Consider the following 20806-nt stretch of genomic DNA (forward strand, 5'->3'; position numbering starts at 1 on the left):
ATCTCTATGAAATTTATAAAATTTTTATCCAACAAAATTAATATTTTTCATACATATCCGATTTCAAAAAAGAAAAATGTTTAGCCCCTCCTAAGATAAGCTATTATTTAAGTACATATATTTTGTGTACACGTATTACCAATCTATTATCAATTATATTAAATCATTAGTCTACTTTGGCTTCTCCATGCACAATTGAGTCCAATAATTCAAATAAAATAAAAAATAGAGTTGGGCTAGGCTAGCTTGACCTTCTCCAAAGTGAGGTGTTTGCCATGTGTATTACATGTGAAAAATAATTCAGTGAACAATTTCATAACAAAACAGAAACCACCACCTTATTATGAATTGCTAAAAAGTACTATTGGTGCTAACATCCTCAGCGTTATATTGTTATTGATGTATTTAAGTATCAGATCTCACATATAAAATAAATTTTAAAAAAATATTGCTAACCAATCATAAGCCGCCGCTTTTTAAAAAAATATCGCTAACCGATTCTGAGACGCCACCTTTTAAAAAAACAATGCTTCCTTATTATGTCTCGTGAGCACTTTTACTTAAAACTCAAAAAAGTTTCAATCTTTACACAAAAAAAAACTTGTGAGTTGTGACTTCCATATATGCCATCATCAAACCAAATAATAAATCACCAATCTTTAACTGTCAAAACAAAATAAAAATCCAATCTTTATCTCAATTCCATAAAAGGGTATATACTATATACTCATGTTTTTTTGTATTTATCTTGTCTTTCTTCAAAAGTCAATTCCCTCATAAAAAAATATGAACTTGATTACAAAACCAACATGGGTTTTGCCCTTCTTCTTCTTCTTGTTCTTCTTCTCCACCATGGTTTCAATTACTATCTCATATTGTGTTAGTGAAGATAATAATAATTTATGTTGTAACAATAATGTGTATGAAGGGAGTTGGGTTTTGGATGATTCATATCCTCTTTATGACTCTAAAACTTGTCCTTTCATTAGAAAAGAATTTGATTGTCAAAAGTATGGTCGACCAGATCATATTTATCTCAAATACAGATGGCAACCCAATGATTGTGACTTGCCAAGGTCAGTCATTTATTCTCATCATCATCGTCATCATTATTTCTCACCAAACCAAAATTCACTATCTGGGTTTTTCTCAGGTTTGATGGTGGAGATTTTTTGAAGATATTAAAAGGGAAAAAGATTATGTTCATTGGTGATTCAATTAGTTTAGACCATTTTGAATCTTTTCTGTGTTTGATTCATTCTGCAATACCATTTGATTCTGAAATCATTCGTGAAACGAATGGTTCTGTTTCTTCCATCATATTTAAGGTAAGTGTTTGGGGAGTTTTATGTTTTGAGTTTCTTTGAGTTTCAATGATAATGTTTTGACTATGCAAAAGGAAAATATTTTTGCAGCATTATGAAGTTTCTGTGATGTTATACAGTTCTCATTACTTAGTGGATATTGTAGAGGAGGCGATCGGTCGGGTTTTGAAACTCGATTCGTTGAATGGTGGAGATGTGTGGAAAGAAATGGATGTTTTGATCTTCAACACTTGGCTTTGGTGGTATAGAAGTGGAGAAACTCAACCGTATGAATGAACTCTATGAACTCAAAAAATATAAGCATAAGTATGTTGTTTTTTTCTTTGTTATGAACTTTTTTCGGTTGCAGATGGGATTATGTTCAAGACGGTGACATGATACTCAAAGATATGGATCGAATGGAGGCATTTCAGAAGGGTTTAACAACATGGGCTAAGTGGGTTAATACGAGTGTCGATATAGAAAAGACTAGAGTCATTTTTCAAGGAATTAGTCCTTCACATTACAAGTAAAGCTTTCTTCACTTCACTTACTTGTGTTCTGTTTTTTTTTAAGGTAAAAATCTGTTCTTGATTAGAATTTTTACCTCTTTGTTTGATTAGAGGGAGTGAATGGGGTGAGCCTAAAGTAACAAACTGTGGAAATGAGACAGAACCGGTGAGCGGTTCGATCTACAATGGCCCTTTACCGAAAGCATTGTTTGTTCTTACAGATGTGTTAAACCAGATAGAAAAACCAGTTCATTTGCTTAACATAACAACATTGTCACAGCTTAGAAAAGATGGGCATCCTAGCAAATATAATGCCTTTAAGGGTATGGATTGCACACATTGGTGTATTGCTGGTGTTCAAGACACTTGGAATCAACTTCTATATGTAGCTATCAATAATTACAATATTACTATATCATAAAAGGGTTCTCTTTTTTTCTAATTGACCATTTTTTTCAATACAAGTACTCTTCAATAAGATTATACATTGTAATCTCAATTTTGTTTTTACCTGTTTGCTGATTTTAACTACTGTCCATGTACAATCCATACTAAATTTAACCAACTGCGAATCCTACTTTCTCTGTGTTCTTGACAGCTCATTTTTGTTTCTGTAAAGTTTTTCAATAGCATGTTTCAGTCATTTTCTCTATTAATTACAATATTACTATATTATAAAAGATTGCAATGTATAATCTTAGTTAATAGTGAATTTTTTGGTTTGTCTTTCCCTACTGCTAACTCCAACAACCATCCATATACAATTTAGGCTAATTAGCAATTTTTTATGCTTACATTTGGTTACAAATTCTTTTCTAAACAAATAATAATTAATATTTGTAGGATATATGACAACTTTTATGATATTCCTAAAATACCCCCATTTACATCACCCCCATTTATACCATCGGACCACCCATCGGGCTACCCATCGGACCACCCCCATTTATACCATCGGACCACCCATCGGGCTACCCATCGGACCACCCATTGAGCCACCCATCGGACCACACCATCGGACCACACCATCGGACCCATCGGACCAGATCTGCTACCAAATTTTTTTTTTTTTTATGTTTTTGTACATACAAAAGTAGTATCAGGTGACCATCAGACCACCATCGGACCCCATCGGACTACTAATTTTTTTTTATTTATTTTTTTTATGTTTTTGCACTAAAAAAAGTATGAGAAATTTGAGAGGGGTATTTTTGGATTTTAGATAAAGTGGTCATATATTTTCAATGGTGATATGTATTAGTTTAAGAATAAAATATTAGGTATATGTAAGTATAGAAAATCAAATTTCCCTATACAATTTAGGCTAATTACCAATTTTTTCGCCCAAATTTTGACATGTACTAAATCATGCCCCCTGAACTTTTTTGGCCGTTAAAAATTCCTCCTGAACTATTAAGATTGTTAGATTTAAAGACTTTTGTCTAATTTTAGTAAAAAAATTCTAACATGGATGAAAGTTCAGGGGGCATGATTTAGTACATATCAAAGTTTGAGGGGCATGATTTGGTAGATATCAAAGTCTGGGGAGCATGGTTTAGTACATAAACAATCACTGAAACAGTAAAATTGAATGAAATTAGACAAAAGTCTTTAAATCTAACAATCTCAATAGTTCAGGGAGAATTTTTAACGGCCAAAAAAGTTCAGGGGGCATGATTTGGTATATGTCAAAATTCGGGGGGGAAAATTACTAATTAGCCTACAATTTATACTAAATCTGACCAACTCCCCATCCTACTTCCTCTACGTTCTTAACAGCCTATTTTTATCTCTGAAGAGCTTTTCAATGGTATGTTCCAATCTTTAGATTGTTCATCTGATCCAATTTGTATTTTTTTTTTGGTAAAACAACATCCAATTCGTACTAAGTGTGGATTTTATGTTTTGGATTCAATTCGATCTACATAACAGTTAAAATCCAATCCAATCCAACATTATTTAACATTTCATTAAAATACAAAAAAAAAAAAAAAAAAAAAAAAAGACTATTGTTTCTTAATCTCCAATAGTCATCTCTTTTCATCTCTATGTACATACAAATCAAACCAATATACATATATCTCAGTATATATGTATTCATCTCAGATGAAGAAAAAAAAATAAAATGATCATTACAATATATATTTAGATTTACACTAGTATATATTTGTATCCATTACTAAAATAAATAAACTAGTGTATATATACATATATATTTATGTGTATGTGTCTATCTAAATAAAAATGATTTTTCTTCGTGTCTTTCATCATAAAACAGATAAAATGCACTAATTTAATATATTACTAAAAAAGATTTTAACAAGTTTAAAAATAAGATGTTTTTTTTTTTAATATTACTAGAAAATTAATATATATATTATATATTATAATTTTTAAAAATATATATAATTAAGTGTAAATTGGATTGAATTGCTTACTTTTTAAAGTCAAACAACATCTAATCCGTACAAGTACAAATTTTAAATTTTTCAATCAATTCAATCCGTGCAAGTGTAAATATCCACATTTTGCATATTAAATTGAATTAGATCATGCACATTAGATTAGATCAGATACTTTGTGAACAGCCCTACTAGTCTTCTACCCGGTCCCCTTTACTTCGAAAAAGATGTACAAGACACTATTAGACACCTAACTTGTAATGGCAACAACCGAATTGCAAGACCTTTGCCAACATAGTAATAATACAGTAAAATTTTCAAAAGAAGGAATAAGCTTCTATGTTTTGAAAATCAAAAATTTCAAAGAAAGCAATGTCAGATTCTGGCTACAAGCCTACAAGACAAGGCTTTTGTTTTCATACAACAACACACTAAGATGCATGATTTGGTTTTAGATAGTTTTACCACAAACAAACAAGCCATTAAAAATTGAATTTTGAATTGCACTAACAAGTGTTATTAAAATATAACAAACATGTATTGCTATTTCTTTAAGAATCAGCAACAATGATTCAATAAGCATGTTCTAAACTTTTTCCACCTTTTTCCACCTTTTTCCCATTCATAATCTTCATCACATCAAGCTTTTGCTTTCTATATATACATAGGTTACCACTACACTCTTCAACACACTTACTCTCTATTCATTAGGCATGGCTTCTTTACTCACTCACTCTCTATTCTTCATCTTCACTCTCATCACAACCTCGATCCACTCCATCAATGGAGCTTTCGCTAAGCAATACTTAACCGAAGCCAAACAAATGAAAAGAACCGAAAAGATGAGCCACCTTCACTTCTACTTTCATGACATCCTCAGTGGAAAGAAACCGAGTGCTGTTAAAATCATTGAATCGCCATTAAAAGCTAAGGGCCTCACCGGCTTTGGAGTTACTTTTATGGTCGATGATGCATTGACTGAGAAAGCAGAACCAACCTCAAAAATCGTCGGTAGAGCACAAGGGATTTATTCTCTTGCCTCACAGTCAAAGACTGATGTAGCACTACTAATGGTCATGAATTTTGTATTCATTGAAGGAAAATACAATGGAAGTACTATTAGTATTCTTGGGAGGAATCCGGTCCTTGAAAATGTTAGAGAAATGCCACTAGTTGGAGGAACCGGCTTGTTTAGGTTCGCCCGTGGTTATGCCCTAGTTAACACGATTCATTTTGACGTCAAAACTGGAGACGCCATTGTTGAGTACAACGTCTATGTCTTACACTATTAAGCTTTTTTTCTCATTCTGTTTTAAGAGATGTTTTTTCTTCTGTTCTTGTTTTTGTTTTCGGTTTATTTAATCATAGCAAGCAAGAAGAAAGAAACATCACCCACCATTGAAATCTCATCATTGCCAAGGTGTTAAAGCTTCCACTAATGGCAGTTTATGTTGTTTTGACTAAAAAGTAATAACATATCTTCTTCCACTAATTGTCCCCACAAAGATTCAGATGTTTTCACATTATTACAGAGAATTTTTAAAAGGCAAATCAGTGGATCGAGCTAGTTAGACTTTGAGGGTTTAAATTATTCACCACTTGCAATAAAATCTCTTTAATTTTATCTATATATATAAAAGAAACAATTTCTTCGGTAAGAGTATCACTTTTGCTTCAACCGTAAGACCATTTTTTATTTTTAGCATATAAAAAAATTAGTTATATATAGTAATAGTAGACATCCCGACTATTTTCAAGAAACTCGGACTATTTTTAAGAAACTCGAAATAATTTACTGTGTCAAAAATAAAATTCAAATAGTAAATTACACTTGTTAATTGTTCAAAAATTTTCAAAAACTAGTATATAAAAAAAGTATAAACTAATTAACTTAACTTTTTTATATGACAGGAGTATAGTAATAGTAGACATCCTCAGTTTGTTCTCAATAAATTCTAGATAATTAACTCCGTCAAAAATGAGATTCAAACAGTAAATTGCACGTGCAGGATACCTACTGTAACTATAATGTACACCGTCTTGAAATTATACATTTAACGCCCCTACTGTAAGAACAAAAGTGATACTCTCACCTAGCTACCTATATATATATACACACTATAGAGTTACATTATATGGTATGTACTTTCATTCTTTAATTTCCTCAAAACAAGTTTGACCAAACAAAACAAAGATGGGGTTGTTAATAAGAAGTTGAAAAGAAAATGTTCTTGTAATATTTGCTGAGGAACACTATGCAGTAAAGAACAAGAACATGATTAAGATCCTTTATACAGTGAAAAAAGAAAATTAAAATTCACAACAGAGATAAAACAAAAGAAGAACACTCAAGTCAACAAACTTCTTGTTAAATATTTCTAAGCCTTACCTTCTAAATCTCCAAGCAGAAACAGAAAAGAGTGGTCTGTCCTGCCAACACATAATCAAGCAACCATTCTCTTCTTTAATCTTATAGCCACTGAAAAGATGACTCTGTCTCAACAACCTAGTTGCCTGCATCATTCCCTGGTAACTCAAAGGAACCCTACCGAACCCCGCTAACTCGAGCCTCAATATCCATTTCTCAAGTTTCTCATGTCTTTCTGTTCTGTAAGCTCCTTCACATGCTATAATGTTCTTGATTTCTTCCCCGAAAAGCATTTTCTCAACCTTTTGTCTTTCGATTGATGTTCTCGGTATTGTAGATTCCAAACAATCAAACAATGCTCCATAGAAGAACAATGCTTCTGATAACCTCTCCATTAGGGTGTATCCGTTGTTGTTTGATTCTTGCTCGGTTACTACCATCACCTTCGGTGATAGGCCCCAAAGAGCAGTTAAAAAGCTTCCCATCTTAGGTGAACCGGTTACAGATAAAGGTGATAGAGTAGATTCAGGACTCATGCTTAACAAACTATGTGAATCTTTCTCAAGCCAATCTTTTAAAGGTCTTTGATTCATAAGAGATACTTTTGACATTGATGAAGGCGAGTTTCTTTTATGAATGTCATCATCACTCGCCAAAAGGGAATGCAGTTGAAGAACAGCACTAACTGCAAGAGCCTCGCCAGTCTTAACTCGCAAACTTTCAACATCAAGATTCTCTAGTTTGCTCACAATAGGCGTAAATTGAAAAGGGATATCGAGTTTTTCAGCTTCTTCTGTCAACCTAAGCGCCATTTGTTCCAACACCTCTTTCTGTTCATGAACACCAGTGATCCTCAAATGTGGAGGGCCTTCGGGGCGAGCACTTAGTGTCTGAAGAAGATCAATCATCTGAGCAGGCTGACTCGAATTCAAATCAATGATATGAATCATCTTCTCACCTTCCATTGCTTCAAAGATAGCTTGGTTTGTAATCACATAAGCAAGTTTCAAAAAGGGACAAAGCTCAAAGAAATATCTTTGAACAATAATCTCTTCAGAAACCGAAACTATCTTAGTCGAATTGAGAGCTCTATACAAACCAGGCCAACTCTTGAGCATTCTATCAGCTAATGCCTCGGCGAAATAAGCAACAATGCGTTGCATTGAATCACCATCAGGGGAAGTTAGGTGAGAAATATGCTCAAGACCAATGTTGGCATTTTCAAGACTACCAGCAGCAACATGGTTAGCACAAGCAACAAGAAGTTGAATCAGATAAAGTCCTCTCTCTTCTGATTTGGGCTCTCTCATCCATGGATATGGTGAGCCTAAACCAGGTGATGGAAGCAAATGACAGAATTGTAATGGTGAAGAAGTCACAGATGATGATCCTTCATCTTTGATCATTTCACCAACCATTTGGGGAGCACCAAAAAAGGGGTTTATCTGAAAAATAATTTCAGACAAAGCAACAAACTTTCTTTTAGCATAAACCATTATGATGTTTATTTCAATATTATAATAACAACTACTTTTTTTCTTCTTTCTTGACAATGACTATTATATATAACAATTCATGAATCTGATAAAAGGGTATTGTCTTTATCACATATCTAAGGAAAATAAAGTATCAACAGAGAAAGAAATGAAAAAAGACAGCATTTTTTCTCATCTGAGCCTAACATTTTCTTAGTAACCAAACAGAAAATTAGATAAAGTCACAATCTTTACTAGAAATTAAAACTCATGTATAGCTAGAGAAGTATTACAACTAAAAATTTCAACAAAAAAGAAAGAAAAAATTACCAGAGAAAAAAAGTTGAGTAGTGTCCCAGCTGCTGATGATGATCAAGAACTCAAAAACAGAAAAAAGAAATGATTTTTCCAACTGGGTTTTGAAATTGAAGAAAAACCCAAGTAGAAACCCTCTCTCTTTCAATCAAAAGAGCCTCTTTAACAAAATGGGTTTGGATGAAATCTGAGAAAGAAGGTAAGAAATAAAAAAGGTTTAATAATAAAGTTAAAGAAAGGGTCTTGTTTTGTAAGGACTTTTCAATGGCTGCTTTGGCGACAATACAAAGAGTCTGTATTTTGTCATTATTGATTTGGTTTGTCTTTTGAATAGGTTCAGAAAGAATATGAGGAATTTGTGAAAGAAAGAGCCCTCATTTCCTTCACACACACATATTAAAAACTCTCTCTTTTTCTTCTCTATCTGAATTCTTTGTTTGTTTTGTTTTGTTTTGGTTTTCTTTTCATAACAATAAAGATGAGTTTTTTATTTGTCAAGTAGTGAAGTGGAAGGAGAATAAGAGCTGGCCAAAGTTTTGGTATTATGCTAAGATATAACAACAATCCAAACATGTAGTACCAAAACAAAGCAACAACCTTTGTTGTTGGTTAGTGTGGTGATAGTGGGGATTGCTAAGGAGAAAGGTCTTTGCTTTACAAGTCACTCCAAAAACTCACCATTTTCCCATTTGGACTCTTTCATAAACCCATTGGACACCCACTTGGTACCATTAGGATAATTAGACAAATTGTCTCTACTTAAAGACAAAATACCTCAAATAGTACATTTAACTTTTTCTATGGAGTTTTGGGTCTCTTTCAATGAACAATAACAATACTTTTCTTCTTTTCTTTCTCCTTTTTCTTTTGATACTATTTGAAACCTTTTGGGTTTTCAACTACATCACTTTAAGTTTATATTATGATTTTGTTCTTCAATTTTAATTGAGTCTTAACAAAAATTAATTAAAATATTTGTGACAAAACTACTTTTAGAGCGCGTTAGAAAAGTCACTCAAGAATTAAATTTGGATGTAATTAGAGGTAAGATAATTCAGAGACTATTACATTTCAAAATAATTAGTAAGTTATCCCATAATTCCATGCCTCTCAATATAGTTTTTATTTTATTTTTTTAAATATATGTTATTGTATAAAATAGTATACATAGTTGTACCATACATATATACTCTAATAAAGCTACTAGACAATGGTTTAGTGGTGTGGCACATCATGTCAACAAGTTAAGTTTTGCTATAAAAAGTTAGAAAAAAGAGAAAATCATGTGTCTTTATATACTCTCTTGTTTTCTTATATTATTTTTTTAATTTTGTCTTCTTTTAATGTATATAATTAAGAAAATTTATGTAGTAGACTCCTTAAATAATCATTTTGGTAGATTTTTTTATCTATTTCAGTATTTAGATAACTTTTTTAGTCTAATTTTTTTCATGATCACGTATGTAGTAACTATTTGGAACCACTTGTAAATTTTTAAAAAATTTAGAATATTTTACGATGCCAAAAATAAGATTTAAACAGTTACTTAACCATGCGTATAAAAAAAAAGTAGTCGCGCGTACAACAACATAAGTAAATCTTATTTTCAGCATTATTAGCTATTCAAATTTTTTTAAGAAAATTGAAAGTAATCCTAAATAATTATAACATACACGTTTTTGAAAAAAAAATTAAAAAATTCTAGTAGATACCAAAACATATAATAAGTCTATTGAAAGTGAAACATTCATTTAAGAGGTCAATTATACCCCTATAATTAAATAGTAATATTTATTTTGTGTGTATATATAGTGATCTAATTATGTGAGAGCAACATTTTTCAAAAGTGCATTAACCCTAGTCACCACTATACCTACTACAACTCCTTCTAAGCTCTCTTAATAACTTTGGGTATTGTAAAAGTGAATTTTCTTCAAAAAAAAAAAATAGATTGATTAAGTGATTAAAAATAATTAAGAAAATCAATATGCAACAATAATAAATATACATTTAAAAAAATTATGATAAAATATAATTGTTAGAAGGGCACTCTCATTAATATCTCTACTATATTCTTTAAAATATCTTATTAAAATTTTACCTTTTTCTTTTTATTTTATCTCACATATTTACATTATACTAATTTTTTTTATATTTTTCTCTCTATCATATAAGAAAATAATATATAATATTTTTATGTCACTATGTAGCTAAAAGTGTTAGAATTTTGGGATAAGATGAGTGTGGTTCCATCTCAAAATTAATTGGCAATGGGAGGAGTAACACATTCATCTTATATATCACAATTTATTTCCATATATTAGCAATGTTGGACTAATTCTTAATAAAAAGAATAATTATAAGTTATTTTTTAGCTCACTATTTATCTCACATAATGGGAATACAGTTTTATCAAAATTTTTAAAATTTGAGGTTAAAGAGCTATTTTACCTCTTAATCTTATATCAAAAATGCTCTTAGATGAGATCTTGATAATTCATTCAAAGTGTGATAAATAATTAGACTCTTTATCATTCAGTAATGATATATACACATATAAATTTAAAGCACATATATAAAAATGTGGCTTAACTATGTAATTCTAACTTTTTCAAACTTAACTTTTAAGAAGTCCTTTTTGTTTAACCATTAAGTTTAAGATTTTCTCATAGAATCGATCATATATAAAATTTTCTAAAATTGAAGAAAAAAAACATAGAAACAATAATAAATGTAAATTCTCATAAAATCAAATAAATTAAAGTCATATGTAGTGCAATTTTTTTTTTTCGAAATATTAAGTAGTGAACACTCTCAATTTATACACAAAACTTAATAATAACGTATCATTGTTTTATATGATCCACAAAAGTTATATTAGATGATTGGATATTAAAGCACATAATAATATATTTTTACCTACCTAATTTACTAAAGGGTACATATATAAATAATGTTGGACACCATTAATAAATGTTATAATAGTTCTAATTTATCAAATCTTACATATTTTAATTAAATAATTCTCACTATTAAAAAAGATTACTAAATATTACTAATCACTCATAAAATATACTTGATAAATAATTTTGAGGACTAATCATCCCCAATAGTCATACCCCATGTATAATTTTCCCTACATTTGGTTTGTTATAGTGCATTCTAGAAGATATTGTTAAATTTATAAGTATTTATTATTGGAGTGGAAGTGGGAAAGTGCATGATGACTTTGAAATAAGTATTTTTTAATTTCTATTTTTTTTTTATTTAAACGTTTATATATTACAACTATATTTTTATTTGGGACTCCAAATCAGAATCTCCAAAACACACACACACCCACCTATGACCACTTAAGCTAGTCTCAAGTGGTTTTTAATTTCTATTTATTAGTTACTATCTCCTCATATTTATTTTTTTGGGAGATAATTAATTATCTCATAAAATGAAAGTTGTAACCTTTTTCTTAATTTAAGTCGTTGAGTATACATAGCCATATATAAGTCTACATATAGCACCCATAAAAAAATGTATAATCGTGTATGTTATAGTTATTTAAGATTGTTTGTAAATTTTTAAAAAATTTCAAATCAATTTACCATGTCGAAAATAAAATTTACATACTTTGTTGCACGTACGATTGTTTTTCTTATACGCATAGTAAATAACTAGTATAAACCTTATTTTTAGTACTATAAACTATTTAGAAGTTTTTAAAAATTCACAAGTGATTTTAAATAGTTACAATATATATGATTATAGAAAAAAATAAAATTAAAAAATTCTCTTAAATACCGAAACAGATAAAAAATCTACTAGAACAACCGTTTAGAAGGCTAGTATACAAGAAATTTCACATAAAGATAGCTTAGAATTACAACTATAGTCATAAAAAATGCAAAAAAGAAAATAGAAAATATTTGTAGTGTCCACCATACAAGCCTTATCCCAAATTTCATTGATTTATTATTATATAGTGAATAATAGTGAGTAGTGAGCTAATAAATAGAGGATGTGTTTGTGCCAAACATAACTAGACAACTCATCAACTCAACCCATCTGTCAGTCATTGTTTTATATCTCATTTTTTTATTTGGTCCTACACCTAACCTAACTAATATCATTCCTATACAATAACTATTTATTTTTTGCTAAAATTACCATAAATATTTATTTAGTACTATATATAACTCTTAATTTACTACTACTTGTCTCTCTATATATATACATTCATTTATTTGTTTGCATTATACATATATGTGTACTCAACATAAATCCCTTTTTCTATTTCTTTTTATTTTTTTAATTATATTAATTCATCTCTTCAAAATTCAATTCTCTTTTTTTGCTTAGTGAACACTTAATTGGAATGAAAAATTATATACTATGGAGCAACCATAAAAATTACAATGGTTATTATGCACTATTATAAAATTATGCCATCAAACAAAAATTTTAATCATTTTTAATAAATTTATTTAATTTTGAGGGCTCTTAATTAATTATTTTAAAAAATATATTGTAAGGGATTTTTTTTCTTCAATATTTTGATTTATCAAATTAAAAGAATAATACATATAATTTTAAGTGCATTCTTTATTTTTTTACTCACTAACTTTTCTCCACAAAATGTTAAGCATTTTTTTTTCAAAAAAATAAATAAATAATAAGTAGAATGTCAAGAGTGTCTTAAAATATTTTCTACAAAAAAGTATCTTAACATATTTGTAAATTAGAAATATATATCATACAATGGCTAAAATAACTATTTTATCAATCTCCTTTTTAAAAATATATACATATATTTATTTTACTAATTGCCTCATGATCTTACGAGATAAAATATTATTATTATTATAATTAAATATTAAATTTTTACTATTTTTTTTTATTATTATTATTTATGAAAAAAAACATTGTATTACTAAACTATTTTACAATTCTGGAACAAAGAGCTCAATATATAGTTCATTTGTTCAAATCAAATGTTATTTACTTGACTTGTTTTATCTTTTTTAAAAAGAAAAAATTGAATCTCACTTATTTTTATTTTAATAAAAATTAAAAAAAAAAATTATTAATCAATCATAGAACCTCATTTTATAGCAGTGTTGCCCATAATAATGCTCTATATTTATATATTTCTTATTTTTTTGGGAAAGGGATGGCATTTTCTTTTTTATGCAAACAAGATGATTCAATTACTAATTCCTAGGCCTTAATTTCAATATAAATGAACTAGTATACATATTGTTCATCACTTCATCTTAGTAGATTCCAAGAGAATATTTGTCCCCAAGACCTTGGAACTACCAATCTTTTAGTTATTAAACAAAAAATTTTAACTTTAATAAACATTCCAATTTTTTTGTTTCATATATAGTACACTCACAATTAGTCACAATCTAAGAAACACCTTATTTAAAAAAAAAAAACAAAGAAAAATGTAATAGATACATACAAGGCACGTAATTAAACTTGATTTGGGTGCTTTCATTTCAATTAAAAGCTAGAAATTATGGATATATATATACACATATTTAATTGTATATATCTTTAAAAGACAAATGTTCAATTTTGAAGCATTATTAGTGCTTTTGGGTTTGTTTTCTTAGGCCAAGATAAGGCTTAACTATGTTTGATGTGGAGATACATAGGATAATGAAAGGTACATTGTTCTTGTCTTGAAATATATGATCTTAACTATGTTTGATGTATGTGGTGTTCACCAAGATCAAATTAGACCTTTATTAGTGGAATTATTGGTCAAATTAATCAAAAAGTGCTACAAAAGGTTTTTTTTTTACATGATGAATAAAATTACTCGTGAATTTACAATGTAGGCATTTACTATTGGCGCAGGAACTTTCTTGAACCAAGATAACTCATCGTTTAACTGCAAAATATACTTTATCAAATCATGGGCAACTGAATTCTCAAAGTGAGCCACGTGGAAGAAAACTGTTCCTAAAAATTTAAACGATAAAACTATATTTTCAAACAATACTTCCAGCTCATGGTACAAAGATTTTGAGATAATATATATTATAAAATGATAAAAATATGAAGTAGTTGCTCAAACTTGGGTCCTGAGTCTAGGTCTGGGTTCGAGTCCGGGATTAAGTTCAAGATTTGAATTGGGTCCCAAGTTTGGGTTCAGGGTCCAGATCTTGAGTCCCAAGTCCTGGATATGAGTTTGGGTCCCATGTTCGGGTCAGGTCTCAGGTTCGTGTTTAGGCTCGAGTCGAGTCTCGGGTTCGAGTTTGAGCCCCGGGTCCGAATCCAGGTCTCAAGAACTGGGCCAAAGATTGAGTTTGACTCCGGATCTTTTGTAATAATACAAGCTAATATAAACTATTTATTATGTATTAAATAATACAATTTACGTTGTATTAAATTTTTTAGTCGTAATAATTAAGACAATACATTAATTTATCTAAATATAATATATTTATTATTTAATACAATACAACTTTATCAGCCTACTAAATGAGTAATTAGTGTCTTAATAATAATCTAGTTATACTATCATAAATTTTACACTACACCTACAGATAGCAGGGTAATTTGGTCTTTTCAGTCTTGGTAAAGATAAATTACAATAGAATTAATTTAGGTGCCGTTTGGTAACACTTTTGTTTTTTAATTTTTTAATCACAAAATGAAAGTAAAATTTTTGTTTTTAAAAAATTTGTTTTTGAAAAACAAAAATGCGTTCTGTAACCACTTTTGTTTTTCAATTTTAAAAACAGAAAACAAAAGTGTGTTCTATAAAGTTTATTTTTATTTTTATTTTTTGATTTTATTTAAGTCGGGTCTAGGTCCGGGGTCGGATTCGGGTTCAAGTCAAAAGTCGGGTTTAGCGCCAGGGCCGTAGGGAGGGGATTTGGGTCCGGGTCTGGTCCTAATCTAAACGATTGATTAAGAAAAAAAACTGTTTAAAAAATATTGAAAGTGATTCTTTTTGTTTTTAAAATTTTGATTTCTAATTATAAAATTGAAAAGTAAAAACAGTTTTATAGAACATGTTTTTGAAATTTTTTTTCACTTTTCTACTTTTAAAAACAGAAAACTGATTAAAAAAGTGTTACCAAACGCCACCTTAATTAATTATAATTAAGTAGTGTAATATAATATTATAATTTGATCATATAGATTTCAGAACTTTTCTGAAGTAGTTCAAAATATTTTTTAATTAATTTGGAGGATCTAAATTAAGACAAAAGCACAAGGAACCCACCAAGAAAATATGTTTGGTATAAGTATATATTTCTTACCCTTGATATATGTATATTCTACTATATATTAATTTCATTCATCACCAAAAAAATTAATTAATATTTAATTACTTGTGGTGAATCTAATTCCTAAACAGGAATTTGACAAAGGGAATAAGACTTAGTGAAGGTGACAAAACACTACAAGACTAAATTAAAGTGGCTTTCATTCATTTATGTTTATTAATACAAAAACCCTAATAATAATAATAATTAATAATATGCTTAATTAATTAATTACTTATTAGTTACTCTTGGTATTGTCGAAAATAAAGACAAGTCCAATTCTCTTCTTACTCAGATTTCAAGGTGGGTTTTCTTATAATATATGTTAATTGGTATATATGATTGTTTTAACTTAATAAAAAAATATATATTATTATCATTAAGTACTATATATATACTGCATATTCTGATCCTGAATGGTTTTTAATAATTTGTTCTCATCTCTTACTTCAATATTCTTAGTACTATTCTCTTAATTCATATAGACATTAATTAAGATCACATTCCATGTCCAACGAAGTTATATCTTTTTTAAAAAATACGTTTATAAATAAAATTGAAGTTAGACCTCTTGGTTATTACAAAAGATATTAACAGGTATAGTAGATATCTCTACCATGTCCGTAACTTATTGGCAAAAGCCCATTTGGCCATATTATGGGCCGCGTATTTATAGTTTCTAGCTATACAAGAAAAATTACAAATAGTCATAAACGTAGAGAGGAGCTTGCATTGACGCGCATAGTTCTCAATCCCCCAAATGGAGTCATCCCCTTTTAGGTTCTTGATAACAATCTCTGAATCACTCTCCACCAAAACAAAAGGATGATGCAAAGAGACCGCCGTCTCCATAGCTAAATGACAGGCCACAGCTTCTTCAGTGAGTGGGTCAGAGAAGTGTAGTCTTTTTGCCGCCACCCACAAAATTGATTCGTTATGGTCTCTCGCAATCGCCACAGCACACATAGTTTCACCTCTGACTTTGAGATCGCAGTTGATTTTAACCCAATCTTCCGGTGGCGGAGACCAAGCCTTAGTCCCAACAGACTGTGGAGGGGAAAGAAGGCAGGAGCAATAATCTGTGTAACAAAAAGAAATAGAGTCAATATAGTGTTTAATGTTACCTATTGATTTATTATGAACCTTGTCGTTGCGAGCCCTCCAAATCGTATCTACCACAATCGAGGCATAGAGGAACAACTCATCAGTATCAACTTCTCTAGATTTAAGATTCCATAGAAAAGAAACCCAATCCCACATTCGGGCTCCTGAATCCAGATCAGGCATAACCCCCCACGGAGAAGATCGCCAAAGATGGAAGGTAAAATTGCAATACAGGAATAAGTGTTCTGTGGTCTCCTCAGCATCCCCACAAATAGGGCAGGAAACCTCCTCAAAACCCATTCTCTTAGCAAGAGGAGCTCTTAAGGGTAGAGCATTGGAAAGGATACTCCACCAATGGACCTTGTGTCGCTCCAAAATCTTTGAGTTCCAAAGTTTGTTCCATAGTGCCGGAGCAATGTTGCACAAAGGAGCCCGATCAAGGGCTTGAATAAGATAGGCAGACTTGGTTGAAAATAGACCATTTGATTCTTTTGTCCAGACCCATCTATCCCTTCCCTGGCCACTCGGATTACCGCCTCTTAAGATGTTACTAACAGTTTCCTGGTCAAAAAGGTTGTGTAGCTTGGGTGTGTCCCAATTTTCGTCAGGTAAAAGTAAATTTGACACTTTCTCCAAGCCCCGCTGCTCACGATAATTGGACTTAGGGTAAAAATTTGTACCATGGATAACCCAAGGGTCATCCCAAATACTTGTCTCTCTCCCGTCAGATATTAGCTTGCACGCCCCTTTTCTTAAAATCTCTTTTGATCGCACCACTTTTCTCCAAAACTAAGAATCAGAGCTCTTAACCTCACAGTCAAAAAATTGTTTACCCTTAAGGTACTTAGATCTGAGAACATTACAGCACAACGACTGTTCCTCAGTAAGTAGAGCCCAACCCCACTTGGCCAGCAATGCCTGGTTCATCTCCACAGTCTTTCTAAAGCCAAGCCCCCCATGGGACTTGGGAAGGCACAATTGGTCCCAGGCTTTAAGACATGTGCCTCTATTACCCCCACCAGAATTCCCTCACCATACCATCAATCCTATATGCCAGCTTCTTAGAAAGCTTTGTCGTCTGCATCGTGTAAACAGGCAAAGCAAGCCCCACCGATTTGATCAACGTAGCACGACCAGCCTTTGATAACGATTTTAATTTCCACCCATGGAGTTTTGACACAAGGTTATCGAGGATGAAGTTAAAATCTGCATCCTTTTGGCGGGATCTAAAAAGCGAGAGGCCCAAATAGTTTATGTTACCCATTTCACAGTTCAATACCAGAGCCTGCCTGATGGCTCGTTTCATACCATCACTTGTGTTACCACTAAAGAAAATTGAGGTTTTTAGCTTATTAATTCTCTGACCAGACCAATCACAAAACTGTACCAAGCAATGCCACATACCTCTTGCTTCTTCAAGGTTTGCCCTGCCAAAAGGATCAGATCATCGGCAAAGAAAAGATGGGAGAGTTTGGGGCCCTCTCTACTAAGTTTTATACCACTAATGGTACCGTTATCAAGGGCGTGCTCAAGGATGCGCGAGAGAATTTCCGCAGCCCAGATAAAGATGTACAGAGATAGGGGATCTCCTTGTCTAATGCCACATTCCGAGGTCAAACTGTTAAATTTCCTTCCATTGAGAAAGAGGTTGAAGGAAGTTGTTGTGATACACTAGCGTACCTAGTGGCAGAACTTGTCAGGGGCCTTGAAACTACATAGAACGTGGTCAATAAATTGCCAACTTAGTTTGTCGTACGCCTTAACCAGGTCAATCTTGATTGCAAAAAACCCATCTTTCCCTTTTTTCCTCTTGAAAGAGTGTATGATCTCATGGATTAAAATATTATTATCTTGGATGTTCCAGCACGAGACAAAAGCTGCTTGAGTAGGACAAATCAATCTGGGTAGGAACATTTTGATTCTATTAGCAATGATTTTCGAGATTACCTTATAAATCACATTGCACAAAGAGATAGGTCTGAACTGGGATACTTTTTTAGGGTTGGGGACCTTAGGAATGAGGGTAATATTTGTAGCATTAAAGCCTTTATGCATATTCCCTGACTGGAAAAGGTCCACAACTGCATCACAGAAGTCTTGTCCCACAAAGTTTCAGTAGTGTTTGAAGAAGAGCACTGACATACCATCAGGACCCGGGGCCTTCAAGCTTCCCATAGAGAACAACGTTTGCCTAATTTCCTCGTGACCTGGGATTACCTCAAGCTCAGACTGCTCCAAAGGGGAGAGATGATCATGGATTAAGTAGTCTAAGCTTTCCAGAGGGCCCTGAGTCGGGTTTTTGAAAATGCCACCCAGAAAACCAGTAAACTCATTACCAATCTCTTCTTTATTAGTTATCCACACACCATCCTTATTCGAGATACTATCCACCGAGTTTCTTCTATTACGAATCGTGGCGGAAATGAAGAAAAAGTTAGTACACTTATCACCATCCCTAATCCAAGAAACCATGAATCTCTGTTGCCAATAAATTGCTTTCCGCCTTAAAGCCTCATTAAGCTCTTTCCTCACCTCAGCCTCCGTAGCCCAATTTCTGTCACCAGCATACAAACTTTGGATAGCTTGTAACTGACCCTCCAACTTAGAGATGCAAGAATCCAACTTGCCAAATTGCACCCGGTTCCAATTACTCAGGGCCAGGCGGGTCGCACCAACTTTCTTAAACACTCTAGCAGGGGTCCAATCATGGGAAACAGACCCCCACACTTGATCCACCACCAAGGAACTACGAGGGTCCCTTGTCCACCAAGCTTCAAAGCGGAAAGGCCTTTTGGCGTTAGAGACCGAAGTGTCGGTATTAATAAAGGGGGCCGATGGTCAGAATTATAGGTGGTGAGAGACCGAACGACCGTATTAGGAAAGATTTGCAGCCAACCATTATTTACAAGAGCTTTCTCTAGGGCCGACTTAATGTGATTAGCACTGTCTCTATGATTATCCCAAGCCATGACATCCCATTTAATAGGCAAATCAACCAATGCATGACGGTTAACCAGCTTCGAAATGAAGGGGATAAACTGATCCCTCCCCTTGGACCCAACCCGCTCCGAGTTGCTCAGAACAAAATTTACATCGCCTAAGATTAACCAAGGGCCACCAAATTTTTCACCATTAACCATCAAGCTAGACCAAAATTTCTTCTTTTCATGGAAGTACGGAGGACCGTAAACACAAGACAAAAGCCAGGGGCTCCTTACAGGGTCAGAGTACACAAAACCGGTAATCTGATTTTTAGAAACATTAATACTTTCAAATTCAAAGCCCTCTTTCCAAGCTAAAATTAATCCCACCCGCACATCCCACAGCCGGCACACCAATATTATGATAAAAGTGAAGTTTCTTAAGGGAACGTACCAGACTTTAAGCATCCATTTTTAGTTCGGTAATGAAAATGAAATCAGGATTGCACGACCGAATCAGGGCTTTCAACTCCAGAACTGTAGAGGTCTGCCCTAACCCTCTATAGTTCCACGCTACACCTCTCATGGCTCTTGTGGAGGAGATGTGACATTCTCCTCCACAGGGGTATGAGAGTGAGCCAACCCAAGAGAGCCAGAGCCGCCAATCAGAAAAGAGCCTATCAAAGGTCGTTCCAATAAATTGTTTCTTCTGTTGGAACTCCCTTCAAGCGACTCAACAGAGCGGTTAATAGCGATCGAGTTGTCATTTGATAATTCTTCCAACGTGACTTTAGTAGCATGTTCTTGAATAGTTGTATCCCGAGAAAAGACCAGAACCACCCCCAAGTGTTGCCGAAGTAGCTTATGAGGTTTAGAGCAAATAAAGAAAAAGCCATCAAATAACTTTTTTTCCTTGATTGGAGTAGTTCTAGCGTTAATTATGGAAGTCGACTTGATCCCAATATTACCACCCACTTCACGAATCTCATAAAGGTCCAAGCTCCCAACATGTTTGAGCTCATGCAAAAAGTATCTTGGGCTTAGAAAAAATTAGATAAGGCCTTTTCTTCATCATGCTGAAAGTTGACCTCTTGCCAACAAATTGAGTAACTCCTTAATTTT

At 32.3% G+C, this 20806-nt stretch overlaps 3 protein-coding genes across 3 annotated transcripts; 2 read left to right on the top strand and 1 right to left on the bottom strand.

Moving 5' to 3' along the window:
• Positions 1 to 665: 665 nt before the first annotated feature.
• On the top strand, positions 666 to 2315 carry LOC115709120 (protein trichome birefringence-like 41). The gene is made up of 5 exons (XM_030637157.2): positions 666 to 1076; positions 1154 to 1328; positions 1416 to 1591; positions 1675 to 1833; positions 1928 to 2315. Exons 1-5 carry the CDS (start codon positions 787 to 789, stop codon positions 2235 to 2237), a joined length of 1110 nt encoding a protein of 369 aa, XP_030493017.2. The 5' UTR covers positions 666 to 786; the 3' UTR covers positions 2238 to 2315.
• Positions 2316 to 4893: 2578 nt separating this feature from the next.
• LOC115709047 (dirigent protein 22) lies at positions 4894 to 5706 on the top strand. Its single transcript, XM_030637076.2, has one exon. The coding sequence runs from the start codon at positions 4932 to 4934 to the stop codon at positions 5508 to 5510; it is 579 nt and encodes a 192-aa protein (XP_030492936.1). The 5' UTR covers positions 4894 to 4931; the 3' UTR covers positions 5511 to 5706.
• Positions 5707 to 6432: 726 nt separating this feature from the next.
• LOC115711337 (scarecrow-like protein 3) lies at positions 6433 to 9130 on the bottom strand. Its single transcript, XM_030639675.2, has 2 exons — positions 8392 to 9130; positions 6433 to 8031 (listed from the first exon to the last, which is right to left on the bottom strand). Exon 2 carries the CDS (start codon positions 8002 to 8004, stop codon positions 6604 to 6606), a length of 1401 nt encoding a protein of 466 aa, XP_030495535.1. The 5' UTR covers positions 8005 to 8031; positions 8392 to 9130; the 3' UTR covers positions 6433 to 6603.
• Positions 9131 to 20806: the final 11676 nt, after the last annotated feature.

Source organism: Cannabis sativa, chromosome 3 (assembly GCF_029168945.1).
Source record: "Cannabis sativa cultivar Pink pepper isolate KNU-18-1 chromosome 3, ASM2916894v1, whole genome shotgun sequence".
Taxonomy (NCBI): Eukaryota; Viridiplantae; Streptophyta; class Magnoliopsida; order Rosales; family Cannabaceae; genus Cannabis; species Cannabis sativa.

Excerpts from the sequence above, each read along its gene's own strand:
- LOC115709047 (XM_030637076.2), top strand. The coding sequence starts at position 4,932 with ATGGCTTCTTTACTCACTCACTCTCTATTCTTCATCTTCACTCTCATC.
- LOC115711337 (XM_030639675.2), bottom strand. The coding sequence starts at position 8,004 with ATGGTTGGTGAAATGATCAAAGATGAAGGATCATCATCTGTGACTTCT.
- LOC115709120 (XM_030637157.2), top strand. The coding sequence starts at position 787 with ATGAACTTGATTACAAAACCAACATGGGTTTTGCCCTTCTTCTTCTTC. Across the intron at positions 1,592-1,674 it reads AGAAGTGGAGAAACTCAACC|ATGGGATTATGTTCAAGACG; the intron begins GTATGAATGAAC and ends TTTCGGTTGCAG. Across the intron at positions 1,834-1,927 it reads ATTAGTCCTTCACATTACAA|AGGGAGTGAATGGGGTGAGC; the intron begins GTAAAGCTTTCT and ends TTGTTTGATTAG.